At 40.6% G+C, this 20519-nt stretch overlaps 2 protein-coding genes across 5 annotated transcripts in view; both read right to left on the bottom strand.

The window, feature by feature from the left end:
* The window catches only part of LOC127161217 (uncharacterized), a 794375-nt gene that overhangs the window by 52984 nt on the left and 720872 nt on the right, over window positions 1-20519 (bottom strand). The gene's annotated exons all lie outside the window — the stretch shown is intronic.
* LOC127161144 (zinc finger MYM-type protein 1) lies at window positions 5249-20187 on the bottom strand. 4 transcript variants are annotated; one of them, XM_051103800.1, is made up of 4 exons: window positions 18232-18302; window positions 9245-9327; window positions 8588-8659; window positions 5249-7615 (listed from the first exon to the last, which is right to left on the bottom strand). In XM_051103800.1, exons 2-4 carry the CDS (start codon window positions 9315-9317, stop codon window positions 5442-5444), a joined length of 2319 nt encoding a protein of 772 aa, XP_050959757.1. In that variant the 5' UTR covers window positions 9318-9327; window positions 18232-18302; the 3' UTR covers window positions 5249-5441. The 4 variants fall into 4 exon arrangements, 2 of the variants coding, with proteins under 2 accessions (XP_050959757.1, XP_050959752.1); XM_051103795.1 differs by lacking the exon at window positions 18232-18302 and adding an exon at window positions 10742-10812; XR_007826970.1 differs by lacking the exons at window positions 5249-7615; window positions 8588-8659; window positions 9245-9327 and adding an exon at window positions 10126-10230 and having other exon boundaries at window positions 18232-20187.

The raw sequence follows: 20519 nt of genomic DNA on the forward strand, positions 1-20519 counted from the left end.
CTCACCAGCTCTTCTTGCACAGATGATCTGAAGAAGAATCACAGTAGGAGCAGCAAACACTGCAAACTCAACAATAATCACAATCACTGCAGGAAAGATGAGACACACAATCAAGAGAGAAAAAACAGACTCAATCTGTGAAAATAGAAAGAAATCAAAGTTATAAAACAACAAAAAGGGCAAAGACACGTCATACCTCTGATCAATGATCCAGCAGCCCAACTGACTTCAGTTTGTCCTGAATCTGTGATCATGTCTGTTAGTTCAAACACAATGAACATATAAACCAAACATCATCATCATCATCATCACATCATACTTAAGCTTCACATCACAGAAATGATAAATGAACTTGTGCTGCTTCATGAGTTCATCATCTATTATCATGTTATTTCAATCTCAAGGTGTCAGGAGGAAACTGATGGTTGCCATTTACCAAAAATTAATCAAATGCCATTTTAAAAGAATCTTTCTGTCCAATGTGATCTCTTTCTCATTTATAGATATTTGTGTGTAAATTGTGACATTTTGTGATAAAACAAGTGTAAATGAGTGAAGTGAGAAACTGCTGATGTGTGTCAGTGATGATGAACCTTGTGCAGGAGCTGCTGCTGTAGTTTGTCTTGAAGTCGTCTCAGAGTTTGATCTGCTGACTGGAATCAGTGTTGAAGTGACTGGAGCTGCAGAAGATGAACATTCAGATACATCATAATAGTGCAGAACATTAAAACCATATTTTCATACTTGATGATTATGACATGCATTTTGTGTTTTATTATCAGTGTTTACAGTGACAGTTGTTTGAAAGAGAGGGGTTACAGTATAATGGGTGGTTATTTTGCAATTTTTAACCATATGCACTTCAGATTGATCCTGAAAAAAAAACAAACAAAAAACATGACATATGGTATTTTAAAATGCCCTACTATTGTGTTTGATTCCCCTACAACAGGTTTAAATGAATCTAAGGTCAGAAAACATTGTAATTTTTTTTCATAATATACATTTAATATACTATTTCATTTTGCAATGATTTCAGTAACGATTTTTAAGCAGTTCTGAGCTTAATGTCTATAAGCCCCTCCCCTCCATAAGACTACTCTGCTCTGATTGGTCAGCTGGCCAAGTCTATTGTGATTGGTCTTTCCGTATACAATGGAAAGAAAATGTGAGCCCATAGCTAAAGTTTATGTAAACTGTAAACAGTAGACACTTGTTTATCTTTAATGGACAGAGCATTTTTATTGATTCTCATGTTGAACTCATCAAGATTATTCAGAAGCAGTCCTCTGTAAAATGACAGTTTACAACAAAATGTTCAAATTGTACTGCTGTGGTAAAATATGAAAAAAAAAATAAACACTTTTAATACAGATTCTTCACATCATCATCTTTCAAAAAAAAAAACTTACAGCACAGAACACAACACATTTGGACACAATGTAAACACACTAACTAGTGGAAAATTCACCTTGTGTTTGTGGGCAGGAATGATTGTTTGTATTTCATCATGATGACTCAAAAGACTGGAGATAAATATAAAAAACTGAGCTTTTCAATACAGGAATAAATTCCATTTTTTTTTTAAAATAAAAAAACATTATTTTATATTGAAAAAACATTTTGCAATATTACTGTTTTTTTTTTATTTTTTTAATCAAATAAATGCAGCCTTGATGAGCATAAGAGACTACTTTAAAGACTATTACAAGTCTTACTGACCCTAAACTTTTAAACGGTAGTGTATATTTTAAGTGCTGCTGCTGCTGAGATGTAAAGTGTTTTTCTTTTTTTTGACTTTTTATTTATTATACGACACTTTGTTTTGGATTGAGTTGTGAAGCCCAAGAAGACTAGAAACCACTTTGTAGAAGCAAACAGGATCCAAATAAACAATAAAACACATAATTACATTAACACATATCAGTTTGATTCAAACATACAGTGAAGAAATATGCAGTGTTTTAGTTTTACTCAGTATATAATTACTGCTCTTGACTGAATTTTTGGATTTTAATAAGCATTTCACATTTGATTCATACAGTGAAAAAAAAAAAAAATATATACAATTTCTGTCTCATTTCTTACTACACGTTAAATAAAGATGAAAAACGTAAATGTTTATTTATTTTTTTAATTTTGCTCCATTGTGTTGGTAATTTGCTTCTTTGTTATAATTTTTAATTACAATAATAAAAATGTTGTCAGAGGCTGTTTACACTAACTCCACCCAACAACATGTGATTGGGATTGACAACATTACAAAAGACAGTTATTAATCAACAAGTGTCAATGACACAGATGGTAAAGTGTATGTGATGCTTCTTTTGACACGATCAACCAGGGTTCGATTTCACCTTTTGGCAAACTTTTTTTCTCCCTTTTCAAATTTCATATCACATCAGAAAAGCATTATTTTTTTTTTTATAAAAAATGAAGGAAATAATCAAAAAGTTGAAAATAAAGTATCGGGTAGGGTTAGAATAGGTGTAGGGAAGGCTTTATTTTCCCAATACAGTGGCATCCATTTAATAATCTGAATTAAAATTAAATTTTACACTCTATAAGTTATTACTGCATACTGTTTTATAATGTACTACAATACTGAGGTGCAGATATTGCACTATTTGCAATAAGTAGAATAAATAGAAAATCCTGCTATTTTAACATAGTGCAAATACAATCTATAGCTATTTGCACTTAGTGTAAATAACATCTAATTGATGTTCACACTTAGTGTAAATATCTGCTGCCTGAAAGAAAATGGGAGTGTCTATTTAAACTAAATGCAAATAATCTGCCTTTTTTGGAAAAAGCTATTTACACTAAATAAACTACTTATTTGAAATAAATAGCAGAAAATCCTGTTATTTGCACTTAGTAAAAATAGCCACTGCCAAAAAAAAAAAAAAAAAAAAACAAAAAAAAAAATATATCGAGATATATATCACTATTGTAAAATAAAATGCTTTATACCACGAAATATGATTTTACACTCTAAAAAAATGCTGGGTAATTTGGCAACCCAGCACTGGGTAAATATTAGACAGAACACATGCTGGGTTATTTTGACTCTTTAACTATCTAGTTAACTATTGTTTAATTACCATTAAAAAAAAAAAAAAAAAAAAAAAAACAAAATAAATATTAACAGGGTCTGGAAATTAAAAATCAAACACAAAATTACTAGAGACCACAACAATAATCAAAAGGTGAACATTTAATAATAAGGACAATAACAGCCATGGACAAAAATATAAGACAAATTGAATTTATTTGAGTGAATACAGCATAGATTACAATATTACATACATTCAATTTGCTTAATAAGAATTTTAGAAATAAAAAAAAATAATATTTAATTCAATGTAACATTTAAACATTTTAATTCAAGTGTGTTCAACTGTTCTCTGTAATCTGAGTCGTGATGGGCTGCTGTTCACCGGGGGAACTGTGAATGTCAGGCCGTCGCCTCATGTTTGACTCATAGTTGAAAGATGTTGTGACTGACTCCATAACCTGCCCATAAACAAACAGTACTGACATTAGAGAACATACTTTAACAACAAAATAAATTACATTCAGTATTATAATGAATAAAATTATTTTATATTATGCAAGAAAAATTACATTTCCATCATGTGAAACTCATTCAACAGACTGAAATCTCATTCTTGTATGTTGTGTTGCATACAATAATATCATTTACAGCACAGTAAAGAGTTTATAAATGAAATAAAATGTTTACAAACCTTTATTTCTCTGAAGAAGTGCACCAATCAGGCGGCGATGAGAACCGCTCTCTCCTGTAGAGGATGAAAAAAGCCTGTGCTCTGACCGTAACTCAACAGCTGAAGTAAGTCTGTGTTGGGTTGTTTCGTTGGAGGGAGGGGGGGGGGGTGTATAGTTTCGGCGGTCAGTGAGATTGACCAAGACACTAATGACTGTAACACAAAAACTACCCAACACTGGAAAAAAAAAACAACCCAGCATATCAACCAACAGACTCAACCCAGCGTTTGGGTGGAAAAAATAACCCAGCATTTTAAGATTGTACAATCCATAATTAAGATGTCAGAAGTAGAGAAACTTAAGAACATTGGACAAAGGCTCTGAAGGTTAAAAAAAAAAAAAGTTGTATAGGTTTGTTTTACCTGACAATGTTATAATTAAAATGAAATATTTAGTTTTAGTAGGACTTTTTTTTTTTCAGACTGATGCTCTTTGTATACAGTTTACAATCACAAAACCAGCTAATCATACTGACTTCAGTTCAAATCTGCAGCTAACAGATCATATGCAGTGAACAAATAAAACACTGTTTATCATTGCATTAACATCAGCACTTCCATGTTCACTGCATTAAACAACAAACACCATCGTCATCATCTACAACCAAACCACGAGCTCCACCCTTCAGCACAATGAAAACCACAAAACTTCAACAACACAAACTCCTCAAAACACCAGAAACAACATTTGAACATTAAACACAAACAGATTTACCTTTACTCAAAATGCATAATATAACACTTAATTTTCATCACTTTATTTCAACTCTTTTGATTTTACTTAAGTGATTATGTGCATTTGTTAAATAACACGGACAAGAGAGGATTCAGTAAAACTGACAACAGTAAAAAAATATTATTATTATATATATATATTTTTTTTTTGTACCTTGTGTTGAAGTTACTGCTGTTGTTGTAGTTGATTTTGTGGTGTGGACTGGAATCACTGCTGTCGTTGTTTTATCTTGAGCTGTAAAGGATGAATGTTAGTTCAGATTATATTTTAACACTGATGATCACATTATATAAAATGTTAGTTTTTGCTGTTAAGTTTCAATTTGTTCATTATTTACAGCAGCACTTCTTGGACAGTTAAACTTGATTTGAGTTTCTCTTCTGTCAGACTGAAAGAAGCTTTTGTTCCTTCATTTGTTCTGCTTCAATGATACTAATAGTCCTTAGTGTTACTGACATTATGAGGAATTAAAATGATTGATGAGATTGTTTTCTCACCTGAACTCTTGACAGTATATGTGACTGAGGTCTTGACTTGATTTCTGTGAGTAACTTCACATCTCCACTCTCTGTTGTCATCTTCATTCAGGAGTGTTGTAGTCAGAGTGATGATACAGTGTCCTGGAGCTGATATCTGATATCTGGAGTCTGATATTGTCAGTTTAACACCAGCCTGATTCACCCAGAACAGCTGAATTCCCTCAGAACGGATCCAATTTGTCCTTCTTATCTGGCATTTCAATTGCATTTCTCATTGTCTGTGAATTGTCTATCATTTTCTTGTCCTGGTATCTCAGTCTCGTCTGTTTATTTTATTTTGTTTGTATGTCTAGTTAATCTCTCGCCATGTCTTTGTCGTCTTTCCTCTATTGCTGTTTGTATGTCTTTCACAGCAATATTTTAATTTTTTGTCTCTTATTTTTTAGGTGGAAGAATCAGTGTGTGTCTCCTTGACTTGAGTGTAGCAAATCTGTCGATTACTCTTCCTGGCTCAATTGAGTTAACAGATTCCTTTTCAATTGAAAGAACAGCAAGGTTGTGAAGTCTTTCCTGACCCATAGTTCGCCTCAACCATGTGTGCAGGCGTCTCAGGGCACTAAATGATCGTTCACATGTACAGCTGCTGACAGGCAGTGTTAGTACAATCTGAAAAAGTTTTTTGAGAGAGGGGAACATGTCACAGTCCAGCAGGAGGTATACACTGAGTATATCTGGAATGCTACATTCTTCATTCTTTTTTGCCAGGTAATGTTTTGCCACATAGATTTCTTCTGCACGAAGCGCTATGTTGTAGTGCAGTGCAACTTCATTGAGCAGATCCTGTGACAAGAAGGTTACTGAAGATGGGTGACAGGCCTGTACACCCTTCAGAATACTATCTCCTACACTTGAAAACCTTTGACTGAGCTCACTAATCATCCGATCCACACAAGGGAAGTACAGATGTCTCTTCAGATTGTCGGAGCTTCCTAGATCAGTACCAACAGCACCACAAGTTGATTCAACAACAAATTCTTTCATTCGCTTTTGTTTGCGTCGCGGAGATGAGGATTGACCATCACTGCCATTTGCCTGACAAATAGCCTTTGCTCTGTTGTACAGGCTCTGTGCCATTTCATCAGTTCGTTTTGCCTTCAGCGTGTTGCAGACAGCTTCTTTGTACATTACTGCTTCAGCCAAATCCAGACTTACTCTTTGCAGATATTTGTGCAACCCATCTGTGATGGACAACAGACACTCAAACATTACCATCATGTAGACCACAGAAAACTTGCACAACTTCATCCTGAGACCTACTGCAACAGGTGTTCCAATTTCTTCAAGACACGTTAAGACAGCACTGTAGTTTTCAAGCATTGCGGTAACAGATGCAAGCTGGCAGGACCAGCGAGTTCTTGAAAGCTGAGCAAGTTCATGGCCAGGTAGACCAAGCTGTTTTTGTACAGCAATCAGCTTCTCATGGTTTACTAGAGAGGTGTTGAAAAATGTGTAAACACATTCTAGGCAGTCAAAAAAATCTGCTGCTTCTTGAACCGCCCTGCATGTGCAACACAATACAAGGTTTAGTTCATGTGCGTAGCAGTGTATGTAAATTGCTTCTGGGTGATTGGCTCGGAATAGAGCCTGTACACCACCAGATGCGCCGCTCATCACAGACGCACCGTCATACGTCTGAGCTACACATGTCAGATTTCCCAAATCATTGGCATCAAGCAGTGCTTCAATTGTGTTTGTGATTGTCTTTGCATCAAAAATTTTTAGTTCTTGAAGGCCCAGGAAACGTTCCACCACTTTACCATCTGAGTTTACATATCGTACGCAGACAGCTAATTGTTCTGTCTTGCCATCTTTGGCCTCATCTGTCATTACAGCATACATGCCAGATAACTTAATTTCCTTTCTGATCTCCTCAGTAACCTCTTCAGCAAAGCTCTGAATGAATTCATTTTGAGAGACTGGAGAGAGATATGTTGAATTAGAGGCAGCTGTGTAATTCTGAAGGAATGGATCAAACTGAGACAGTAGTTTGAAGCACTCTAAGAAATTTCCTTGATTTGCACTGCTCTCTTTTTCACTATGCCCACGAAATGGTATATCTTGTCTTGCTAGAAATCCTGTTATTGCAACAATGCGACGTAGGTATTCACGCCTTTCCTGGATTTCATTTATACTGGCTGAGTGCAGTTGCATGCATATATCACCATACTCTTTTGTACTCTTGAAGCCTTGCCATGAGGCCATGCTGGCACCGTGAACAGCGGTTTTTTCATGTTCTCTGAATGAACTGAGGGCTTTCTTCCAATTTTTGTAGCCCTGATTCTGCAGTTTGTCACTGTTGATTCGAGTATGTTGTTTTCCAAAAAGGCGACAGCAGTAGCAAAATGCTGCATCTTTTTCTACTGAGTACTCAAGCCAGACAAAACTGTCATACCATTTTGAATTGAATGCTCTCATTTGAAACTTAAAATAGCTCATTGGATATTGGGCAAGTTTCACTTGTTTAGGACCTGTCTCAAGGTCACCTAGGTCATCCTTGTCTTTTCTGGCTTCTGCAGTCTCATTCTCTTCCCTTAACCTCACAATTTGATCTACAAAGTACAAATTTGAGATGCTTAGCATGTCACATGAATAGCCTTTTTAACATTAGATTTTACATTTGTAAAATTTACACTCCATACACCATAATAATGACAAAGCAAAAACCAGATTTGCAAATTTTACAGATTTATTACAAATAAAGCACTGAAATAAGTATGTTGCATAAGTATTCATACCCTTAACTCAGTACATAGTTGAAGCACCTTTACAGCCTTAAGTCTGTTTGGGTATGATGTGACAAGTCCTAGTTGTTCCAATCATCTTCCATTATGGATAATGCTTCTGTGAACCTTCAATGCAGCAGATTTTTTTCTGAACTCTTCCCTAGATCATTGCCTTAACGCAAGTCTGTCACTGAGCTCTACAGGCAGTTATCTTGACCTCAGGACTTGGTTTTTGCTCTGATATGCATTTTTAGCTGTTAGACCTTTTCTGAGAGGTGTGTGCCTTTCTAAATCATACTCATTCAAATGAATTTGCCACAGTTTAACTCCACTCGAAGTGTAGTAACATCTAGAAGCAATATGAATGCTCCTGAGATAAATTTCGAGTGTCCCAGAAAAGGGTATGAATACTTATGCAACGGGATCTTTTCAGTTTTTTATTTTTAATAAATTTGCACAAATGTTAAAAACCTATTTTTTTGCTTTGCCATTATGGAGTAGGGAGTGTAGATTGATGTGGGAAAAAAGTAATTTAAAGTAGTTTAACATAAGGCAGCAACATAACAAAATGTGAAAAAAATGAAGGGATATGAATAATTTCGCAAGGCACTGTATATAATTTTCTTAGTGTTTTTTTTTTTTTTTCTTCTTCTTGAAACCACACCAGTAAATATTTGGTGAGGGTTTGGTAATATACTATTAGTCATCAATACACATCAATATGAAAATTTTAACTGCAAGTTAATGACTTGGGTCTAAACTTTAGGTTAATTGTTATTACTTAGCATACTGATTTACCACTGGATTGCGAGCGGTGAGTACCTTCTGGATCCTGACCCTCACTGACCACATCTTTGATGCTTGATCTCTCTAAAATAGAGTTTAAAAGTGGGTGATGGGAGAAATTACAGATAATTTGGTTACATTACATATTGGTAAATTACCAACTAGAGCATAATTCTGGATAAACTGTGAACTCAAAGACATGTATTGAACAATTCTCTTTTCAGTAGTCACTTTTAATAGTAGCATTCCAGTCACATTTCAGTGGATCACTTTCAAAAGGTGATCTACTCTAATTTGATTACTACCGTCAACATCAATGTTTATATCTGAACTACGAACTTTTATTCCAGCACTGCTGTGATTGTTTGTAACACAGAAATAATGTATGGTTAAAGACTGAAGCTTTTTCATAACTTTATGAATAGATGACAACTGCTCTCTCTAAGTCAAATACAGGTTTAAATGTTTTGCTGTGATCATATGCTTGATAAAGTTTTAAAAGACAAATCATTATCTTTTAGAAATAGGATTGAGTGGGTTTTTGAGATGACAATCTTTTAACAATTAATTGTGAAGCTCTGTCACCAACTTGTAACACCAAAAAGGAAAAAAAAACAACACTGATAAATTAACTTTTCATTTACTAGTCTGTCATGAGTCATATCATACCTCTTGAGCCTCCTATATCCTCCTGATTTGCAGTGTCTGATTGTTTTTTGAAAAATGTTGTAATTTTCTGCATGTCTTCAAATCTAAAAAAAAATATGATTTATTTTATAGTGTGAGTTGTTAGCCAATGTGATACAAAGCTACAAACATGTTCATTTGGACAGAGTGATTAACTGAGGTGTAGTGTTGTCAGGTTACTGGAATTTCTAAATTCAATACTTTGAAAAATATTGATATTCAATAGGCTACTATTTTTGATACAATAAAAAAAAAATGCCACAACATTAAGGCCATAACATTTAATTTTTTAATTGAAAGATAGCATAACAAGGCTAGATCTATGCTAGAAATTTGTTTACTTCAGATTTCTTTAGAGGGATTTATAATGTAATGCTAACTGACATAGCAAGTTACAGTATAATATAGCTATAAAATAATAAGCTAGATGCATGAACTCACTGTCAAGAGAGAAGAGCGAAAAAGCGCAGCAGTTTTAGATATGAAACCATTTTAGATATTTCAGTATTGATTAATAGGCGTTAGAGCTGGGCAATATGGCCTAACAATAATATCCCAGATACTTTCAGCATGTGAAGAAACCCCAGGTTTTCCACAATATATATGGGCACAATATATTTTGCAGTATACATAGAAACAGGTACTGCTGAACAGCTGACTATTTAAATACCCGGCACAAAAGCTGCGTTAAGTGGAATGCGCGTGATGTAAGCGGTAATCTATCACAACCAGACTGCTTTTCATTATGGACAGGCGAATTTTAAGTACTTGGATAACAAAATAAATGTTATACAACCTATTTTATTTTAAGTGCAACATATTCCAAAAGATCAGGGGCTTTTGACAATACATCAGGGGCTTAAGCCCCCAAAGCCCCCCCCTCGCAACGCCACTGGCATTATTACAGGGCAGACGGACATTTTCACCAGAACTGATGAACACATGAGCATCATCCACTCCACTGGTACCTGAAACACAAGTATGTTTGATATTTTAAAGGTGCAGTGTGTATTTTTTTAGCGGCATCTAGCGGTGAGGATTAGAATTTCAACCAACGGCTCAGTCCCCCGCTCACCCCGCCCTGGCTTGTAATGTAAGGTCTTTACACACCTCTGAAAACATAGTTTTGTATGTTATATTGCATTTCTGCCAATAAATTCTCCTAAATATTACACACTGCACCTTTAATAAAAAATAAATAAATAAATAAAAACATACCAGCATAAAAATTACAAGATTCAAAAGAAAATAAACTATTTTTTTTCTTTGTCAGAGAGCTGTTGAAATCACAAACACACTCTTAATATGAAAATAATTCAGCATCAGATGTTTGAGTGTGAATCTGTCTAGTTTTAGTGCATCAGTAATAATCCAGTATGTTCTTTATGTAACACAAGAATAAACTGATCATGTTGAAATGAACTCTTTCCCAGACTAATTAAACTAAATGTCTTGTAGAGAAAACAGAGATTTGTTTACCTGTGAGAAGTGAAGAGAGAATGATCAGTCCCAGCAGACACAAATGACACTTATCAGCCATTTTCTCTTTCTGTCAGTCTTCCTCTTCATTATATGCTCACAACTCTTTCTTTAAATACTATCAGCTCTTCCTGTGTTTGTTCACTTCCTCTGATCTGATTGGCTGAGTGTTTATTTGACTGACACTATATCACTGCATGATGGACGAGTGTTGAATCAGCATCATATTCTGACTGATCTTCACACTGTTACTGCTGATATTTGCTCTGAATCTCACCTGAACCACGACACTCATGATTGCTGTTTTCAAAGATGCATTTACACACACACACAAATCACAATGAGTGAACAAAATTTTGTTGTATTTCTGCAGATGTTTATGATAATAACGATTATGAAATCACCGTTTAGTCAAACAAACTCTGTCTTTATGAAGTTTTACAGTAATCTTTTGCATCTATTTCAGAGTCAAGGCTTTCTTATAATGCTGAAATGGTTAATTTGTCATTCTACACTTTTGTAACTAAAAAAGCATATTAATTATAGCAGTTGTCGTGTTTCAGAGCAGTGATCTCACTGTTGAGTTTAACCGCAGTAGAGCAGAGATCATCTCTGAACCCAGAATAAACTGAAGGTTTGTGAAATGACACTTCCTCTTTTCTCTTCAAATGAGCTGCTAACAATGGCATTACTTCAGCCTGTTTAAGAAACATAAATTAAACCTAGTTTTAACTCAATTAACCAAAGAAAGTAGTTACTAACATTAATTTGAATTGTATTACATTTTATTTTAATTCCATAAGACCTTTAAAGAAACAAAGAGTCAACTGTTAGTTGGTTGCATGTTTTAACTAGTGATGTCAAATTAACACATTCATTTAATAAGTTAGTTATGAAAATGATTAACACATTTAACCTGTATAGGTCATCTTATATATTCATACAGTTGATTGGTGATGAACATGATGCAGGAGAAAAACTCACTGTGTGATGGAGCCTATAGAATGCAGTTATATGACCCTACAATTAAAATAATAATAATAATAAAAAAATACTGAGATATTTAGATTATTTAGATTATTATATCTGAGATATCAGATTATCTTCTATGTGCCATGGTTTATGTTTGGCCTTTGTAGCCTAGTATTTATTAACCATAAACTTATGTTAATTAAATAAAATATAATGAGTTTAATGAATGGCATTAAACTCCATCTTTTCTGTTAACAGTGGCAGAATTTCAGATAGACAGGTAGATAGATATAGATTGACAGATCGAGTCTAAAGCAGATCAAAGTGCTGCTGAATGTTTGTGAATGTTTGTCAGTCGAGTGTGAACAGAAGCACATGATGTCACAGTGGGCGGAGTCACTGCGGTTTCACTGCGGAGTTCAGCTTGAATGCTGTGAAATCACTAGAAACATGTTTAAAAGAGGAAAGAGCTGTTGTGTGACTGACTGCACAAATACACAAGAAACTAGATCTATCTTTTCATAGATTATCAACAGCTACAGAAAAACAAACAGTGAAACATCAGTTATTCTTTAAGTAGTGTTTCAGAGCTGTGATCTCACTGTTGTGGTTTGGAAACATGTGAGAACTCAGTTTAACTGCAGTAGAGCAGAGATCATCTCTGAACCCAGATTAGACTGACGGGTGTGAAATGACATCTCCTCTTTTTACTGTAAGTGAGCTGCTGTGTGTCATTAAACTCTCTTCAGTTAACAGTGGCCTAAGTTCAGTCTTTTTACAGAATTTTAATCCAGGTTTAATTACGAAAATGAAAGTGACATGACGTGTAGCCAAGTGTGTTGTCCCATACTCTGTATTGTGTTCTGCATCAATCCCATCCAAGTGCACACACACACACACACACACACTGTTAACACACTCAGCAGTTGGGGGTTCAGTGTTTTGCTCAAAGGTTTCACCTCAGTCGTGGTATTGAGGGTGGAAGAGAGCGCTGGTCATTCACTCCCCCACCGACAATGTGACCTGTGGGCCACAAGTTCAACGCTCTAAACATTAGGCCACGACTGCCCCTAAAAAACAACAACTTACAACAAAATTCAGTAGAATGTAATTTCTATAAAATTTCTATTAAATGAAATAAATCTACAGTATGTGAGCACATTAGGGCAGAGCGGGGCTAGATGTCACACAGTCTAAAATTTTCCACACAGGCTAGCATGATGAAATTTAGGGCCAGATTTACTAAACAGGGCAAATTAGCATTAAAGCACAATTCCATAAAAGCACAGATAGAAGGGGAAAATACTGCGTGTGATTTACTGACAATGAAGAACACAGACACAGACAGATTTCCATTTTCATAATGACCAGCGCAATCTACCAAGAGCAGCCACAGGACAGCGGCGTCAGTGCGCTCACCACACACCAGCTACAGGTGGAGAGGAGAGAGAGATAGAGCCAATTCAATGAATGGGGGTTATTAGGATGCCATGATTGACAAAGACCAGAGGAGGGAATTTGACCAGGACACCGGGGATACACCCCTATACTCTTTATGAGAAGTGCCATGGGATTTTTTGAATGACCACAGCGAGTCAGGACCTTGGTTTAATGTCTCATCTGAAAGACGATGCTTTTTACAGTATAGTGTCCCTGTCACTATACTGGGGCATTAGCACTCACATAGACCACAGCGTGAGCACCTCACTAACACAGCAAGCCGACACCAGCCGGTCTCCCGCTTACCTGATGTCTATGTTAAGACACGGGAGAACACGGCCTCAACGTGAAGGTTGTAAAACCTAGCAAAGGTATTAGGTGTCGCCCAGCCCGCAGCTCTACAGATATCTGCTAGTGAGGCGCCATGAGCCAACGCATAGGGTGAGGCAACACTCCTTGTGGAGTGGGCATGAACACCTAACAGTATATTTTTACAGTATAGTGTCCCTGACACTATACTGGGGCATTAGCACTCACATAGACCACAGCGTGAGCACCTCACTAACACAGCAAGCCGACACCAGCCGGTCTCCCGCTTACCTGATGTCTATGTTAAGACACGGGAGGACACGGCCTCAACGCGAAGGTTGTAAAACCTAGAGAAGATATTAGGTGTCGCCCAGCCCGCAGCTCTACAGATATCTGCTAGTGAGGCGCCATGAGCCAACGCATAGGATGAGGCAACACTCCTTGTGGAGTGGGCATGAACACCTAAGGGGCATGGCTCTCCCTGGTTTTGATATGACAGGGAGATGCCATCTACCACCCAATGGGCCAACCTCTGTTTGGAGACAGCATTCCTTTCTGCTGACCTCCAAAGCAAACAAAGAGTTGCTCGGTGCGTCTGAAGTGGCGAGTGCAGTCCACGTATATACGCCGGGCACGAACTGGACACAACAGCGCAGAGGCTGGGTCTGCCTCCTCCAGGGGCAGAGCTTGCAGGTTCACCACCTGATCGCGGAAAGGCGTGGTGGGAACCTTGGGCACATAACCGGGCCGGGGTCTCAGGATGACGTGAGAATCGCCGGGCCCGAATTCCAGGCATGCTTCGTCGACAGAGAAGGCTTGTAGGTCCCCTATCCTCTTGATAGAGGCCAGCACAGTCAGGAGTGCTGTCTTAAGAGACAGATATTTCAGCTCTACTGACGCGAGTGGCTCAAATGGGGCCTCCCGTAGACCCTGGAGGGTGACGGCGAGATCCCAAGAGGGTACGAGGTGCGGTCTAGGGGGATTAACCCTTCTTGCACCTCTAAGGAACCTCACGACCAGTTGGTGCTTACCAAGGGATGCTCCATCCACTGCATCGTGATACGCTGCGATGGCAGCAACGTACACTTTGAGAGTCGAAGGGGACAGCCTGCGCTCCAACTTCTCCTGGAGGAAGGAAAGCACTACTGCAATCGGACATCTCTGTGGGTCCTCTCCTAGAGAGGAGCACCAGTCGACGAACAGACCCCACCTCAGTGCATAGGCCTGCCTTGTAGAGGGAGCTCTAGACTGAGTGATAGTCTCTATCACGGCCTGTGAAAGGCCGGAGAGGTCTGACGCGTCCCGTCCAGGAGCCAGACGTGCAGGTTCCATAGGTCGGGATGCGGGTGCCAAATTGTGCCCATCCCCTGAGAAAGAAGGTTTCTCCTCAAGGGGATCTTCCAGGGAGGGGCTGCCGTGAGGGAAATGAGGTCTGGAAACCAGGTCCAGGTGGGCCAGTATGGTGCAATCAGCAGAACCTACTCCTCGTCCTCCCTGATCTTGCACAGTGTCTGTGCAAGGAGGCTCACTCGGGGAAAGGCGTACTTGGGCCCTGGAGGCCCGCTGTGTGCCAGCGCATCCCTGCCGAGGGGAGCCTCGCTGAGGGAGTAAAACAGCTGGCAGTGGGAGGATTCGGGGGAAGTGAACAGATCTATCTGGGCTTCGCCGAAATGGCTCCAAATCAGCTGGACTACCTGGGGGTGGAGTCGCCATTCTCCAGGATGGGTGGACTGCCGTGAGAGCTGGTCGGCTGCACGGTTGAGTTCTCCTGGAATGTGAACGGCACGTAGCGATTTCAGCTACGTCTGAGTCCACAGGAGTTGTGACATGCGACGGGAGCGAAGACCACCTTGGTGGTTGATATAGGCTACGGTCGCAGTGCTGTCGGTGCGAACAAGCACGTGTTTGTGGCGCAGCATCGGTCGGAAGCGACGCAGCACAAGAAGCACAGCCAACAACTCTAGGCAATTGATATGCCATTGCAGTCAAGGTCCTGTCCAGGAGCCTGAGGCTGCTTGCCCATTGCATACAGCACCCCAACCCGTGGAAGAGGCATTCGTGTAAACCACAAGATGCCTGGAGACTTGTCCCAGAGGGACTTCGGCCTGAAGAAAGGCCGGGTCTGACCATGGGTTGAACAGGCGGCGACACTGCAGGGAAACGCCAATCCGGAGTGTGCCACGGTGTCATGCCCATCTCGGGACTCGATCGTGTAACCAGTGCTGAAGCGGTCTCATATGAAGCAAGCCCAGCGGCGTCACCACGGCTGCAGCTGCCATATGCCCCAGGAGCCTCTGAAATGTTTTGAGAGGGACCGCTGTTTTGTGTCTGAATGAGTTCAGACAATTCAGCACTGACTGCGCACGCTCGTTGGTGAGGCGGGCTGTCATGTTGACCGAGTCCAGCTCCACACCGAGAAAAGAGATCCTCTGCACTGGGGAGAGTTTGCTCTTCTCCCGTTTGACCTGAAGGCCCAGATGGCTGAGGTGCCGGAGCACCAGGTCCCTGTGTTCGCACAGCACATCTCGCGAGTGAGCTATGAGAAGCCAGTCGTCGAGATAGTTGAGAATGCGAATGCCCATCCGCCAGAGGGAGGATAAGGCAGCTTCCGCGACTTTCGTAAAGACACGGGGAGAGAGGGACAGGCCAAATGGAAGCACTTTGTACTGATACGCTCGACCCTCGAAAGCAAACTGTAGGAAGGGTCTGTGTCGAGGTAGAATCGAGATGTGAAAGTACGCGTCCTTCAGCTCGATGGCTGCAAACCAATCCTGGTGACGAATGCATGTTAGCATGCGCTTCGTCGTGAGCATTTTGAACGACAGCCTGAGAAGGGACCGATTCAGAGCTTGAAGATCCAGGATGGGACTTAACCCACCGCTCTTTTTGGGCACGATGAAGTAGGGATTGTAGAACCCTGACTTCATCTCAGCTGGAGGGACAGGCTCGATTGCATCCTTCGCCAGTAGGACTGCAACCTCCGCACTCAGGACAGCGGCATGTGTGTCCGAGTGGACAGAAGTGGAAAGGACGCCTCTGTACCTAGGCGGACGCCTGGTGAACTGAATCGCATAGCCGAGACGTACAGTCCGAATCAACCACTGTGAGGGGCTGGGAAGCTGAAGCCAGGCTCCCAGCCTGTTCGCCAGGGGAATCAATGGAACGTTGACTGACATGACCGCGGTGGGGCAGCCTGGGGGGGGAAGGGGAAGGGGACTGATCCCAGAAGGAAAAACGTCCTGGAGAAAAGTCTGACTGCACTGGGCAGTGCTTACCTTCTTCCCTGGTTCCCGCGCTGGCGATATCGACCTCTGAGACCGGATCCGAGGATGCAAGGCGTTGCTCGAAGGCGCGGGTGGCACCGCTCTCGAGCGGCCAGCTCGATGTCGTCGGGCCGCCAGTCTGGCATTGTGTGCCTCGGTGGGGGACAGAGCCGGAGCCGAGAACTGCTGGGCAAAGTCCACGACGGTGTCACCGAATAGGCCGCCCTGGGAGATGGCAGCGTTGAGAAAGCGAGCTTTGAGCCATAGGTGGCCATAGGTGTCGCTCCTGTACCACTACTGTGGACATCACCTGGCCAAGGGAATGTGCCGTCACTTTCGTCGCCCGGAGGGCGAAGTCGCTGGCGGCACGGAGTTCCTGCATCGCCCCTTGGTCAGGGCCACCCTCGTGCAGATGTTTTAACGCCTTGGCTTGGTAGACCTGCAGGGTTGCCATGGCGTGCAGGGCAGTGGCAGCCTGTCCAGTGGCGTGGTAAGCCCTGCCCGCGAGAGCGGACGAAAGCTTACATGCCCTGGACGGGAGATGGGGCCGATCCCGCCAGGTGGCAGCGCCCCGCGGGCATAAATGCACCGCGGCAGCGCGCTCAACCTGAGGGACTGCCACATAACCCTTGGCTGCCCCGCCGTCGAGGGTGGTGAGGGGAGAGGAGCTGGGGCGTGGGCGAGATGAATACGGAGCCCGCCACGTCCTCGTGCACCTCCGGGAAGAAAGGTACTGGGGGGGGGAGCGTGGCGTTGGTCCGCCGGGAGGTCCGCCTCACCTTCCGACTCCCCCTCTGATGCTGAAGCAGACATCTCTACCTCCTGAGGAGCACCAAAGGAGACACTCGGCCCGGCGTGCGGGGAAGTGTACTGCTCTGGCCACTCAACGGGACCGCGCGGTGATGCAGAAGTCAGCGGGGCTTTGCTGGCCGGCGGAACGTTCTGCACAGTCACCTGCAAGTCCCCCAAGTGCCTTGCCGCGGCAGCCGAAAAACCTTGACGGCTTAACGACTTACCGCGGGAAGGCAACAAGGGGAGCCTTCTCATGAACGAGCGGCGGGACTTTAAGGCAGCCATGGTCATGCATTCGCAATGAACGCACGAACCATCCGTGAACGCTGCCTCAGCGTGCTCTCGGCCCAGGCACGTGAGGCAGTGATCATGTCCGTCCAGCGAGGCGAGGAAACTGCCGCATGCAGAAGCGCACGGCCGGAGAGACATCCCGGGAAAAATGCCCTCGACAGCCGTGAGAAATTAGCTCTTTTAGATCCCGAAGACTAACCCAATTTATCCCTTCAACAGAGTTTCTTACCTGGACTGTATCTGGATACAGACTGATCACAGTGAACTCATGAAGATGCTTCTGAGAAAACGAATATGATACAAATTAGAAAACAGTCTCAATTTGTATTGATGTATTGATTTATATCAGTAAATAAAATATAAATTAACTCTTTCCCAAACTAATCCAAATAAATGTGGATGAGAAAACAGAGATTAGTTTACCTGTGAGAAGTGAAGAGAGAATGATCAGTCCCAGCAGACACAAATGACACTTATCAGCCATTTTCTCTTTCTGTCAGTCTTTCTTTCCTGTGTTCAGACAGACAGTCTCATAAAGAGCAGCATGAGTGTCCAGATTCACACCCATCAGTCTAATGTGGGTTCAGAGATGATCACAGTAACATGTTTCCAAACCTCAACAGTGAGATCACAGCTCTGGAAATACTACAGGAAACATGTAATGTCACACAAAGTGTTCGGTCCACAGACACCATGATCAATTAAAACCAGACAAAAGTTTACACAAAGAGTATGAATACAACACACAAACTAACAAAGGTCAAGTCACACTTTATTTATTTAGCGCATTACAGATATAAACAGGAAAATAATGATTCAGTGATGACAAGATTTACACAGACAACAACTTTGTCATAACAACCTCCGTTCACACAGATCCACGACTAAAAATGATTAAATGTGCTGTATTATGTTTGTCAGGCCAGTAGTTGATATTTGAACACATACTATGTATGCACACAATGTTTTCACAATTTTTTCTGTATATTTATATATTTATTTTTTTAGTTCACATAGAAACATCAGCCTTGTTTTTTAAAAATTAGCATTTGAAACTTTTTTTTTTTATATTATTATTATTATAACTATTATTCTTCACTGTTGTGTAAATGAACAACCAAAAAAAATTCATGAACATTTTTTTTTTCTTAAGTTGAAAATGGTATCGTGTGAACGCCACCTGAATGTGTGAGAATTCACACCCATCAGTCCAAACTGGGCTCAGAGATCATCAGTTTTGCGTGAGTTAAGATGTCAGTTCCTCTTCTTTAGTAACCAGTGCGGTCAAACAAACTGAGTTCTCACAGTCAGTAATAACATGTTTCCAAACAGTGAAGTCAACACCCCCAAAATACTGTAAAGTGTTTGTGACGTGTGGCCAAGTTTAGTGATGATACTGGGAACTTGTGCTCTGCATTTAACCAATCACACACAGCAGTGAATAGTGAACACACACACACACACACACACAGTGAACACACACACAGCAGTGGGCAGCCATTTTTCATCAGGGAGAAGTTGGGGTTTTGGTTCCCAGAACACAAAGATAACAAAAGAAAACCATTAGGGTTGAGAGGGGAAAAAAAGTGTCTGTTACTTTGACCACACTGGTTTTAGATATGGAGAAATCCAGAATTACACTTTCACTGGTGTATTTTAAAGAATCGTTATCTCTGTGTGCAGTTGCTTGGCCTGCAGTTAAGCTTCATGAAAATCATTGCAGGACAGATGCAGATGATGAAAAATGTGTCGTATTTGTTATTGTCATTGATAATATACACAGACAATCGGGCGCTCCCTAGTAAAATACTCCGGCTGTATGTGAAATCATTCCCAAAACCCTCATTCATGTTCCCTGCATTAGTCCACTAATATAGTCCAGTTAAATCAAACTGAGTGAGTGAATTTAGACACTGAGTGCTGGAAATGCTGCTATTAAAATGCAGTTAAAATGCCAGTTGTTCAAAAAACTTAATCTGGATCAGAATGACATGGATTTGGAAATCCCATTTTACTATCCAGGATCAGGTAATCATACTTTTCTGCTGTTTTTTTCAGAGCAAAATTGGATTGGATGGCAATGACTCAGATACACACTTTTTCAGATGTGGGAAATACATGAGATGCGTAACAAATGTTGTATTTTTGGACCGGTTTTAAAGTTTTACTTTACATTTTTGTTGCTGAAATGCATCCTCCTGCTGGGATCAGTATAATCCTGATTTTTGGATCAAAGGCATCATAATTACTAAAAAGTTTTGAACAACACAAACTGACAACTTAATCCCAATCAAAACCAAGACTGGATTTTGTGATCTAATCCAAATTCACAATCCTTATTGTGAATTTTCAAGATCTGATCCAATCCAACAGCTGAAATCCAACCACCCAGATAGCAAAACTCCTGCGGCCCAGATCAGACCCACACCTGAGCCTTTTTTATCTGACTCACATACCATGTGGAACGATGGCACTTGCGTGATCTGCTCCTGTTTGCCAGATTAGGGCTCCAAGCAAACCAAACAATGGCTCATTAACAGCCATTAATAAAACAAATACCTATCCCTAAGTCCAAATACCTTGATTTTAATTCTGACCCAAATCTGGGTCAGAATCCAACACATGAAAAATGATGGCACTTGTGCGGTCCGCTCCTGTTTGCCAATTTTGGCCCACAAACAAGCCCTAGGAAGGCCACATGTCAGCCGTGA

The sequence above is a fragment of the Labeo rohita genome, chromosome 3 (genome assembly GCF_022985175.1).
Source record: "Labeo rohita strain BAU-BD-2019 chromosome 3, IGBB_LRoh.1.0, whole genome shotgun sequence".
NCBI classification, from domain to species: Eukaryota; Metazoa; Chordata; class Actinopteri; order Cypriniformes; family Cyprinidae; genus Labeo; species Labeo rohita.